The 13,072-nt window shown below is 39.3% G+C and overlaps 1 protein-coding gene across 1 annotated transcript; it reads left to right on the top strand.

Moving 5' to 3' along the window:
* Positions 1-213: 213 nt before the first annotated feature.
* On the top strand, positions 214-12,970 carry cd44b (CD44 molecule (Indian blood group) b). Its single transcript, XM_005941744.2, has 8 exons — positions 214-616; positions 7,001-7,166; positions 7,578-7,720; positions 7,841-7,900; positions 9,818-10,114; positions 10,826-10,900; positions 11,032-11,110; positions 11,236-12,970. Exons 1-8 carry the CDS (start codon positions 544-546, stop codon positions 11,426-11,428), a joined length of 1,086 nt encoding a protein of 361 aa, XP_005941806.1. The 5' UTR covers positions 214-543; the 3' UTR covers positions 11,429-12,970.
* Positions 12,971-13,072: the final 102 nt, after the last annotated feature.

Raw genomic sequence — 13,072 nt, 5'->3', positions numbered from 1 at the left:
CGTGGTCACAAGTGACATTACAGGTGGGGGGGGGGGTATTGTAGGAGACAAGGCAGCGGAGCGGTAGGGAAGCAGGGAGAGGATAAGCAGCCAGACAGAAGAAGAGATGACGTTCATCTTATTCATTGCAAACTGTAGAAACGGGAAGCAAGTGAGAGGAAGAGAGGGGGAGTCTGTGTGAGGTGGGGCAGCAGGGGGGTGGGGCAAGTGTGGGAGAGGCACAAGGGTGTGTGCTCAAATGAATCACTCTTCTACGTGGTGTACCACTGGTCTCTCAGGCAGAGAATCGAAAAGTTGGGGTAAAATCTGAGTCAGCTCCACCAGCTACCAGACACTCACAGCAACTCTCCTCCACAGCACCAGGTTTCTTCTCTGTCTCTCTTTTCTGTTCTCTTACTCATTTGCTCTCTTTTACTCTGACACACACCCACACGCACAAACACACACACACACCAACCGTCACTCCTGGCTGAAAGAAGACGGGACCACAGGAGAACTGTTAAACACCTTTACTGCTACTCACCCAGCTCATCAGCAATCGCAATGCCCAGGATGTGGACCCTTATCTTGGGGGTCATGTTGGGATTACTGGCCTCCTCCAGGTCAGAAATTCAAGGTGAGGAGATTGTGCCTTTTCCCAGTGGATTTCGCTTTGTATGGGGATTTATTTTTCTTATTTTGCCTAAATTGTACCGGTCTCTCAGGCAGCAGAAGTTTCTGAAAAGATTTTAACCAGACACTGTTATTACTCTGTGGAAAAAGACACCACTTAGAAGAAAGAGACTCTGCTCTGCTGCTTGTAGAATGCATGTGTAGATGCCGGCGAGACAGTGTGAGCAACACCAGCACAGACAGTCTGGCAGTCCGAGACTCCTGATAGACACAAAGGAGATAGGCGCTCTTGCTCACTCTCTGTTCGCACGCTGGCAAGTGAACCTTATCGCGGTTTTGGATGACCAGTTTAGCTTTCAGAAGCTTTAAAGTAGAAGCAGAAGGAGATTTTTTTTCTTTGCTGCCACGCTTAATGCTACATCCTCTAACACAAAGGATGTAATCACCCTGGCAATGTCTCTCTGTCTGTCTCTTTTTTCTTTGTCTCTGTCACACATGCTATTTCTGTGTAAGGTTTTGATTGGATTTGTTGCTTGGAGCGGTATATCTCAGGAGGTGAAGCTGGTACAGAATCAAACAGGTCTGGGGCTTGTCTGGCTTATTCTCTCAGGAGCTGGTGGTGAGGTTGTTCATAGAGACTGCCTTTGGCACTGCACCAGAGAACAATCAACACCAAGCCATGAATTTGACCCGGATTTAAAGGCAAATATGAGTCTACCTACCTGAACCGCTCATGTATGTGAAGTCAAGTGCACGTAGGAAGGAGGAGGGGGGTGGATCCACTTCCCCCCATAGTGCTTCAACATGTGTTTGCCCCTCAAGACTCGTTGTGGATTGTGTAGCTGTGAGCTGCGCGCATGTGTGTCTGCGTCTGTATCTCAGCGTCTGAGTGTCAGAGTAATTGGTGTCTGGAATCTTAAGTGTCCTGCAGTGGTTACTACTCATCCTGATCCAGACAACATCTTTTTTGCCACAAGCATAGAAATGAGAGCAGGTCTTGTGGACCAGTGACCACCCCAGACATCCACAAGATATCTAGATAGTTTTAAAGATAGTTATTACGTGGCTCCAGGAAATGGTTCTGTGAAGATTTATAAGTAATATATCATATAAATAGTCTGTAGTAACGGCTGCAAATGCCCTAAAGGCTGTCATATTAATTTTTTACCCAGCAGTTCATGTAATTTATTTGATCAGTTTAAATTAATATATAACTGCATGGCCTTTTGCCAGGGATGCAGTAAGACCCATATTTAGATTGAATCAAATCTATTGCTACTTTCCAATAATTCATCCAGTGGTGAGAGTGTATGAAATCTTTCATATGTGATCATTCGTAAATATCTATCAATAGGTAAAGATCGATAATTGATCCTAATGAAACAATAAGGCACTCAGTTAGAGAAAGTTAGAGTTAGAGAAACGTAGCCTTTGTTAAAGAGCAAGATCAGTCTCCATAATGTACATGGTCTTGGCCTAAAGTGGATTGTGGCTGAGTATTTGCCTCTTTGGATTAGAAACCCCTGCTGCCGTACTTGTGTTAGGTTTTGAGGTGAAGGATGGTCAAAGCTCCAGTGCAGGCACTCACAAAGAGGGCTTGTAATTTGTAGGCTCTGAGTACCACCAGACACGTGTCTCTTCCACCAATATAACCTCTGGTATGAATGAGTTTCCGTGTCCATGCATCATTACAGTTTGTTATAAGTTTTAGAGTTGCTCACCTTTTTTTTCTTGTTGTTTTGCATGTTTCAACCTTCCTATTAGTATGTGACCTCTGCTCTTTATCTTTCTTTTATGCATCAAAGTCTGTGTTACAAGCATGCTTTCTTAGAAAAAGTTCTGGTAATCTGTGGTTCAGCTGAAACTTGTACCACACAGGAAATGGAAATGTGAATAATACTCGAATCCGAGATTTTGAGAGATAAAGTAAGTTATGCCTTTGCAAAATTAGGAAATAAGGTTGATGTGATTCTTGTTTGCTGAGTGAAGCTAGGCTAACATTTCATTAAAACAAAAAGAATAACTGATGACAGTTATTTCTTGACTTTTAGAGGAAGCTAAATGAATTTCCCTGTTACATCATACAGTTTGTAAGCTAAGAAGTGACTTCCACTTACTTCCCATAATGTGAGACAAAGGGGGTTTTTTTCCGGAGTAACAGAAAGCTCTTGAAAAAAGCTCAAGTAAAACTCTTGAATGAAAAATAAAAATGTGGGTATTCATGAAAATGTGTTTAAAATTGATCTTTCCTCTTGTAAATGTATCAGTTTGATGGTTTATACCTCTGTCAGCCAATCAAAAGGACTTCTGCAAGAGATAATGTGGTACTTCCACTTTTTTAATTTTACTATTCAACTTTATTTATTTGTTTTTTATTTAGATTTAAAGTTTAGAAAAAGGCTGTGAAAGGGTATGAAAGTACACAGAGTTGATAAATCTGATAAATATGGTATTTTTGTTGAGAAAAGGAAAAGGAATTGGGTAGGTGGTGCAGGAAGCCTGGAGGTGGGAAAGGAAATGACAGTTTAGAGTGAAAGTCAGATAATAACAGTCCTTGTGACCTTGATTTTGTGTTCTTGTGTGTTTGTGTGTGTGCATGCACACAGGCATATTTTCATAAGAGCTTGTGTTTCACCTGTCCCACTGGCCCATTGGACCTTTGTTGTGACGAATGGAGGGAAAGACGCATCTGCTGACAGAGCAACTTCACTTTAGTGTGAGAATGTAGGATACTGGAGCATTGTGGGAGCTATGACCTGAAGGCCCCTCTCTCACAAATAGCTGATGAATAAAATGGATGTTAATGTGGTTGTGGGACACGTGCAGTTGATTTTCTGTTCAAGCATTGAATTCCCACGTATAAATTAATATTTTTAGAAATGTTGTGAGTCATACTTTATGTGCAAGGTTTCATTACTTATCTCACTTAGGATCACAGGAGGCTGGAGCCTATCTCAGCTGTCACAGAGTGAGAGGAAAGGTAAACTCAGGACACACCGCCAGTGTGTCACGGGCCTGACAAAAGAAAACTACGGCCAGCATAGAATCACAAATCAACCTGTCGTGCACAAATTTGGACATGTACACTCCACACAGAAAGCCCCCAGCTAACCACAGTGTTCTTGTTGTGAAGTGCCAGCGCTAACCACTGCACGACTTTGCTGCTTCCCTTTTCAGTAAAGTGCACCTCAGAAAATGTGGATAAGAGAATAAAAATAAACACAACCTGTGTGTGTGTGTTCCTGTTTTCCATGGCGTGCCACGTGAAACCAAGAAGAAATTATCAGTGACTGTTCCTGCGCACGTGTGTCTGTGATGCGCTTGTCTGTTTGCGCACCTGTGCGCAGGGGGCAAATTGTACTTTATTGCTGCCCTAGAAAAGACAAGCAGAGAGTAATGAAAGAAAACAAGACAGAATAAGAGAGAGCAGGAAAAAAGTGAGGGTTGAGAGTCAGGCTTGTCAATTACTTCTACAGCAGCTGGAGGTTTTGGCAAGAAGCTGTGCTAAAGCTCTCTTTCTCTTAGGCTTTGTATCTACAGACTTCACAGTCTCCTTGGTTTCAACTCTATTAGGTGACAATAGAGCCTTTGGGAGAGTCAGTGCCTTGGCACAACAGGTTTCTGGGCTGTATAAAAACACCCATGACTGTTCTCTCTGCATACTAATGATTACTTCTAAGATTCATGTCAGCCTCTTTTTCATCGCACAGAGCCATGCCCGCTTTGATCTCTCTGGGCAGGGCAGTTGTGTGTTTTTGCGAGAAACACAGTGTGGCAGCAAACGTTGAAGTTCTTTCAGGTGTGTGTGCATATGTGTGAAAGTGAGAGATAAAAAAGTGGTGGCGGCGAGGGAGTTAGCGAGGGCAAAGATCAGAAATTGCTCTGCAATAAAAGTTGCACTGCCTTTTGTTTTTTGCCTAACTGCTTATAACAGCAGAGATCTCAACTTCCGTTTGTTGCTAGTTCTCTGTTTACTCATAACAGCCAGTGGAAAGTGGGTGGACCTAATTTTTAATCATATCCAACGTTTTATAAGACTCCTGTCTTTATTTCAAGGAGATGAGCATGCTATCAAATTAAAAATAACATTTTTATATGCATCTCAATGTTTGGAGTGGAGAAAAGGAAGATTACACTAAAGCAAAATTAATATTTGTCTTTTTGGTAACTCTTTACAGTACAGTTACATGAAAAATTGAATGATTAACATGTTCTCTTATCAAGCATGGCTTAGAATCAAGTTGTTTTAATGAAAATGATTTATGAGTTATATAACTTTATAGTTTAATGCTGGTTAATGTTTGCAGATATACTCCCTAATCATTGAACGTATTGACATTAGGCTACTTATGGGCAGTTTACTCCAAATGATTTGCAGATGCAGACGTCACATTTTGCTTCACTGATAAAACATAAAATAGAATAGGAATCTGATTTATGATTATTGCTGCTACATTAAGCACTGCATCAAGTATTATGTCTGAGATACTGTTAATCTGTGCACTCACGTCACTATGAAAGATAAAGCTTGATTGATTATTGATTGATTGATTATTAATTTATTTCAATTAATAATCATCAAGCTATGGTTGATGAGGTTTCACATGATGCTTTTCAATACATTTTGAAGAATTTATGTACCTTAAATATTTCCTGGTAGTATGTCTTTTTCTGTTTATATACTACAATATAAGTCTCAGAAATCCTTACAATTATTCTTTACTGCCTCTAAATAAACAACTTCATTAATTTTTTCATAGTACAGCAGAGGTGTTCAACTCTAGGCCTCAAGGGACGCTGTCCAGCAGGTTTTAGATGTGTCCTTGATCCAACACAGTAATATAAATGGCTAAATTGCTCTTCAACATGTCTTTAGGGTCTCCAGAGGCCTGGTAATGAACTAATCTTTGATTCAGGTGTGCTGACCCAGGGTGAGATCTAAATCCTGCAGGACACCAGGCTTTGAGGCCTGGAGTTGGAAACCCCTGTACTACAGCTAAAATGTGATCTGGTTTATTTCATGTTGTATTGATTGCAGGAGAATTGTATTGCTGTATAAAGACATTTTTTAAAGTTGCATTTTGTGTTGCCAAAGAGTGTTTTAGAGTCTATCCAGAGTATTTTACTGATTTTCACTATAGAGAAGATTTTCTGGTTTGTCTGTTTTTACCTTTTTACTTTTTTACTCCAACTAACAAGGAAGGTGTGGTCTCATTTTTAGTTTTGTGGAACAGTTTCAACAAGTTTCTGATCAGCTAACTTTGGTTATTGTATATTTCTCCTCCAAGAGACCCATTTGCTCTGAAGGAAGGAACAAGGAGCAACAGTATGATCAGTTTTACGCTTTCACACTTTGACTGCAGGAAGTTAAGATAGTGTGCATCATTTTCCTGTGTGATGTGTGATTAAGGCATTATGAAACCTACCATGGCAACAAATTTAAACAAGCATCAAACAGAAGAAAAACAGAAAAAAAAATTCCGTACATGAACAACATGGATTTAAATAGATACTGCATTCGTATTTTGTGACTCTTGCTGCACAAATCTCCTATCTTTTTTGTTGTTGTTGTTCTTTAGTCTGAATCAGCTATTCAGGCTTTTGTTTCTCATGGTGTTGATGATTATTTTGATGTTGAGATTGTAATTTCTCATAAACAAAATTTCAGGCTAACTTTCAAAAACTTACACAGGATTTTTTGTGTGCAAGTATCTCCCTCATTATCAGTCGTGCTCATGGCAGGAAAATCTCCAGGTGCTTAAATTCTAAAATCGATTTTTTGCCAATACCAACGGTTACATTGTGTGTGTGTGTGTGTGTGTGTGTGTGTGTGTGTGTGTGTGTGTGTGTGTGTGTGTGTGTGTGTGTGTGTACACCGTGCACCTGTGGCTCTATGACAGGAGTAGCTATGTGTACACAAACTTCTGTTAGCTCATTGCTCATTTACTAACCCTAGTTTGCATGTCAGCATCACAAAGTTTGCTTCATTTTGCTGTAGACTAACTTATACAAATTACCTCACATGACACAGAACACATAGTGTGTGGCACTCTGTGACACTTACTTTTTGTGGATTCATTGTAAGGACATAAAGCATGTTTATGCCAAAAAAAGCATAAACATGCTTAAACCAAAGAATAAAATATTGGAATTCCTAAAAGTTCAACAAAGCAGTTACTTAATTATGTTTTTGTTGTTAGTTTTAGTAGTTTATTATTATTATCACTACATGTTGAATTGCGATTCTGTTTGATTTGCTGTAATTTTCTCCAAATCCCTTCACCCAAATAACAAGTCTTCTCTATGTGTTACTGCAAGTGGCCTGTGTAGTGAATAGAGATCAAACCAGTAAAACCGATTCAATTTTTTTTTCTGTTTCTCCCTGTAGTGACTGTCCGATCCTGCAGCATTGCTGGAGTTTTCCTGGCTGAAGGAAAGGAACGTTACTCTTTGGACTTTGACATGGCTGAAAAAGTGTGTGAGCAACAGACGAGCACCATTGCAACCCTAGATGAAGTCCAGGCGGCCTATAATGCATCTATGCAAACCTGCAGGTGCATCAACAAGCATTTTTCTAAAAATGTGTATTTGTATTCACGGTTACGAGCTAAATTGTTGTAACTGAAATTCATTTTCTTCCTTCTCAGATCCCCCCTTTTTGGGGATTTATTTTTTTCATTTTTGGTTTTGATTTTGCAATATAGACCCTAATTTAAATCATGTGATGCTTTTGGGTCCTCTTGTGTTTTTTGTGTGTGTCCCTTTAGCTAAAATATGCACAATTAAAAGTTACCACCATTGACCATCACTGACCCTTCAGTTGAGGAAACCACCTTCCCATCAATTCTATTAGTTGTGGGATGTGTTTTAGCATGATTTAATTTGATAGTTTGCATCCACCATTAACAAATGTACAATCATTTTAATATCAGAATATTACTAACAATATTATTGTATCTGTTTAGGAACGGCTGGACCGGCAATATGAGCATCGTCATCCTCAGACAAGAGAGCCACGAAAATTGTTCACATAACTTGATTGGTTTAATTATAAATCCAAATGTACAGCCTGATGAGAAATATGATGTCTACTGCTTTGATGAAAATGGTAACTTTACCAAAATGAATTAAGCTGTTACCCAGCTGCAGTCAAACGATAGCATACAAATTGTCTTGTAAATTTTCAGTCTAGATTTAATTGAACTTGGCTTTTTGGTGATGTTTTCAGCTGGACCAAAGAGGAACTGCACCAAAGAATTTGATTTGAAAAAAATCAAAAATCCACCAGGTAAGCAATGTAAACCCATTCCCTCTCTCCTTGCTTTAATACATCTGGCATCCATAGTTTAATAAGGAGAGGTTATTTGCAAAAAGTGAACGTGAACATTTTTTATGATGCAGAATTTAATTAAGAAATTTGGTGATTAGCCTCCGATAATCCATCACAGCAGAGCAGAATCCCATTGGTGAAAGGAATTAGGAGAGGAACCCTCAGAGTGTAGAAGCTGGTGGTGATGAAGATGAAAATGAGGTGGTGAGGTGTTGTTCTGAGTGACCAGGGTGAGGAGGAGATTGGGAGGAGGCGGGTTGCATTAATCAAAGTCTGAAAGGCAGAATGACAGAAGAGCACTGAGATTTAAAGCACACCTATGGAATAAGGGTGGGATGTCACTCAAGTTCATATGTATGTAGACAAGTGAATACTTTTGACAGTATAGGGTATAATGACCAAAGTCCTATTAGTAATGCTATATAATGGTGAAGGCTAAATCATTATTGCCTTGTATGATAATCTGTATCTGGAATGCACGATGAACTCAAGAACTATTTAATTAGGTACAACTGTTCACCTGGCTGCCTATATCAGTAATCACATGGCAGCAACTCAGTGGATTTAGACAGGCAGAAATTGTCAAGATGAAGTTCAAATTGAATGAAGGTGGAATGGTTGCTGGCATCAGACAAGCTGGTTTTCTGGGATTTTCCCCACACAACTATTTCTAGGGTTTACAGAGAATGATCTGAAAAAGATGAGTGGCAGTTTCCCTGGGCAGAAATGTCTAGATGATGTCAGAGGGCAGATGAGAACAACTGCTTTGAGATGGTAGGAAAGCAACATAAAAACCAAGGAATGCACAGCACATCAAACCTAGAAACAGATGGGCTAATAATAATAATGGATTGGATTTATATAGCGCTTTTCAAGGCACCCAAAGCGCTTTACAATACCACTATTCATTCACTCTCACATTCATACACTGGTGGAGGCAAGCTACAGTTGTAGCCACAGCTGCCCTGGGGCAGACTGACAGAAGCGAGGCTGCCACACCGCGCCATCGGCCCCTCTGGCCAACACCAGTAGGCAAGTAGGGTAAAGTGTCTTGCCCAAGGACACAACGACCAGGACAGAGAGCCCAGGGATCGAACCGGCGACCTTCCGGTTACAGATGCGATTCCCAACCCCCTGAGCCACAGTCGCTACAGAAGCAGAAGAACACCCCGTGTTCCACCCCTGATATTTTCTTGGCACTCTGGGTCCTTTGGTACCAATTGAGTATTATTTAAACACCATGGGCTACCTGAGTGTTTTTGCTGCCCATGTCCATTCTTTTATGACCACAGTATACAGATCTTCTGATGCCTGTTTCCAGCAGGATAACGTAGCATGTCGTTAATCATCTTAATCTGGTTCCTAAGCATGGCAACGAGGTCACCAGTCACCGGATCTCAGTCCAATAGAGCACTTTTGGGATGTAGTGAAACAGAACAATAGAATAGAATGCCTTTAATTGTCACAATACATTTTGGCATATATCATTAGCATCCAATCATTCACCAATTTTTCCACTTATCCAGTTAAAGGCACTAAGGAGCTTGAGACCATCCCAGCTCCTATAGAATGAGAGGCAGGATACATGTGTGAATGTGGGATATCATTAACATGAAAGATCATTTTGTAACATTGCATAATTATTTGAAAAACTGTAAGCAAAGAAAATTGAAGTCCTCGAAACAAAACGAATATTCTTCTTGCTACTTGCTAAGTCACTTTAAGTTACTTTTGATGTCCATTAATACTCAATATTAAGTAATCCCAGAAGAAAAAAAAATGTAAAAATTGTGTTTCGTTATAACCATTAAACCATGCATGACTCTTTCTTTTCTGATTCCTCCCTGCATCCTGAAAACCCAACATCAACCACAGTTAAAACGATGACAACTACACCTCAAGCTCTTGAAAATGAGACAGACACAACTCTCTCAACTTTTAATACTACAGAGGATTTCTTTAAAGGTCCTGATGCAGAGACTACTGAAGAGACTGAGACCATCAGTATGAGTACATTTCCAGTCCAGTCCACTTCCAGTCCTGCAGAAATCGACAGTGGATCAGGGGGGGTGTCGAACGAGTTGGAACAGTTTACAACAGTTTCAACAACTAAGGAAATGCAAACTCCTCTTGGGGATGAGACAAACGACGAATATTCTTCCACAACAAAATGTAAGAAAAACATACAGCACAAAACTCAGAACAAAGAGATTTTTATATGAATGCAGTTCAGTTCAGGATTAAGATGTACTCTTCATGATTTTGATAATCTATACTGATAAAATATAATGACAGTATAATGCTTTGCCATAGTATACAAGGCCTATTTCTCCTACAGACTGTACTGAACTCAGGTCATGTGTTATTTGCCCTACATTCTTCTATTTTTGTATATTCCAAAGATAGAATAATGAAAAATGATAATGTTTAATTTCAATAATGTCAAATTGTTTATAATTTTATAACTTAACATAGAAAAATACTGTCATAATGCACCATGATGACATCTCATGCAACAGGTCTGGGGATGGCTAAAGTAAGTTTTAGAACTTAGGATGCCCCCTTGTGTTAGTTTGAGTTGTACAATTTAATTTGCTGAAGGCACTGACACCTTAACTCAAATAAGTTTTATTAAAGGCCTAATAACAGTATTATAAGTGACACTTTGGGAGAGATAATGCAGAGGGGGAAGCAGCTTTATTGATATTTTTGCAGTTTGTAGTATCTAGTAATGCACACCAGTCTGGTCCACTCAGAGAGAAAAGGAAATTAAATGGGAATGGTAATATTTAAGATATATTTATTTTTGAGACATCTATATGCCAATAAATGGCTTATTTTAGGATGATATAAACTGAATATCTCTTGTTTTGTTGATATCAGCGCCCCCAAAAGATGGCAAAGGCCGCATGGCAGTTTCTACTGAAAAACCTAAGTCACCGAGCGGCAGTGACTCAAGTAAGCAAATTATTTCACATATACCATATAAAGAGTCATTGCAGCTATGTAATACTATGCAATCCTATTTACACTCTGGACTGACAGTAATTTTTACCCCTTTTAATCCTAACTTTTATGTCTCCTTCTAGATTGGATTGTTATTATTCTAGTGATTTTGGCAGTCATCATTATTATTCTTCTATGTGCAGCTGTCGCCAAGAGAAAAAGGTATGACTTGGATTACCATCATAATAGGACTGACAATTAAGACCTAGTAAAACACCCCTCTATATACAGTGAGGCATTGCAAAAACTGACATTAATTATATATGTATCTAAATGTGTTTTGGCAGCTTGTGCGGCAAGACGCAAACCCTGATGATCACAAAAGACACAGGTGAAGGCAATGGAGCAGCAGCATCTGGCTCCCAGAACCAGGAAATGGTGACCCTCATGAGCAAGGAGAAGGTCCAGGAGAACGGCAACACAGAGGAGTTCACTGTCATCACTCTGGGAGAGTCGACAGATAAAGAGCAGCTGGCATGAGGGATGAGCGCATGAAGATGATAGTCAGTTAGAGGAGGAGTGTCAAAGTGAGGAGATGATCGAGACAGTAGATGGGTGGGGGCAGGGGCTCCAGTTTCTAGGGGATAAAATTGCTTTTGGTGGCAAGCACTGAAGGGTGTTACAGAGACTGTCTAGCTGAGGCTTGGCTTCAGTACTCCAGTGGGTCTGAAGCAGCTGATTCTAGGTAGGACCATGTCTTTTACGGGCAACATTTTGTCTGGTAGCACAGACTGAATGTTGCTCAGGGGTTGTAAATGTATTTTTTGTTAGTTTTCGCGTTTGTACATTTGTATGCTTTATTGATGATAAAGCCTTAGGCGCAAGTGTTTATAGGGGGCATGAGGAGTGACAGCAAATTTAGATAATGTTCACCTCTTTCAGATAAGATGGATCCCAAAATTTGCAATTCAGCCTAAATGGAAAAGATGAAATCAGCAATGCGAACTGATTTATCTTCTTTAACTTACATCAACAATGTTAAGCCACCAGCCCCCCAAGTATTTAATTTATTTTCTTCGCTATTGTTAATGGCTTGTGTATATTTCAAACATTTCCTGAGAACTGAAATGTTATTTTCCATGTTCAAGAAAACTGGGGATGTCACTACCTTAATTTATGCAGCTTTTTCTTGATCTCTGTATATAAAGTATGTATGTTGAAAATGATTTAGCAATAGCTCCATGTGTCTTTTTGTTTTGTTTTGTTTTTTTATAGTGAGGGTTTAGTACCTGTTTTAAGGAGGTTTCCAAGGGTCATTTAATTAGAAGCTATATCTCAGAAAAACACTGAGGATGCAATTATGAAACAATTGCGATTTTGCAATAGTCAAAGTTAATGCATCACTGAAGTCAGTTAAAATAATGTACATTTATACTGAGTTGCAAATATGAGGATACATTGATGTTATCCTGAGGATAAGAAGAATCATAGTAAAGATGTAACCATACTATATACACAGTGTGTACATTCATTGGGGCTAAAGGACAGCACAAAAGAAACAATTTGACTCTATCTATAGCACATTAACCATTTCCAATGCCAAATTTGCCACACAAGTGACAGGTGCTTGTCTTTGTATACTGAACCAAATTGCACATAATAACATATGCTTGTACTGTATGTGAAAGGTTGTTTCAAGAGAAAAAGACTGCAACAATACTGTCTATGTGTTCCCAAGAGAGGGGTTTGTAATGATGACACTTATGTGCTTTGCTCAAGCCTGATGTGCCAGTTGCTCAAACATGTAAACCAAATGCTGCATTCTTTTCTACTGACCTTCTCAAAGCTAAAATATACATTGTTTCCTATCGAGATCAATTCCTGTCCGCCAACCTTTTTTTGAATTGTAAACTGATTTAGGTTTGTGAATTCCTCCTTTTTTCTCTAAAATGATTTGCTTTGAAGAGAAGTAGCAAATGTATTAGAGTAGCCAGCTTTATGACAGAATAACGCATGTCATTGAAATAATTTCTAAAGTCTTGAATTAAATAATAAATGTGTACATAAACAGATTTGCTGGAATGGGGTGTTCCCTCTGTAATTACTGTTGCTTTTTGTGTAGTGACAAGGGGAGCAATCGATCGGTGTAGCCAGAAAGGAAATGCAAGTGGTTACACTGCGCTG

Source organism: Haplochromis burtoni, unplaced genomic scaffold (genome assembly GCF_018398535.1).
Source record: "Haplochromis burtoni strain Fernald_Lab_line unplaced genomic scaffold, NCSU_Asbu1 Contig_322, whole genome shotgun sequence".
Taxonomy (NCBI): domain Eukaryota; kingdom Metazoa; phylum Chordata; class Actinopteri; order Cichliformes; family Cichlidae; genus Haplochromis; species Haplochromis burtoni.
The sequence above is the reverse complement of the archived record's forward strand: the minus strand, read 5'-3'. Positions and strand labels throughout refer to the sequence as shown.

Bases quoted from the DNA above. Each gene is read 5' to 3' on its own strand.
- cd44b (XM_005941744.2), top strand. From the start codon at position 544: ATGCCCAGGATGTGGACCCTTATCTTGGGGGTCATGTTGGGATTACTG. The intron at 7,721-7,840 runs GTAACTTTACCA...TGATGTTTTCAG, and splicing joins CTACTGCTTTGATGAAAATG to CTGGACCAAAGAGGAACTGC. The intron at 7,901-9,817 runs GTAAGCAATGTA...CATCAACCACAG, and splicing joins AAAAATCAAAAATCCACCAG to TTAAAACGATGACAACTACA.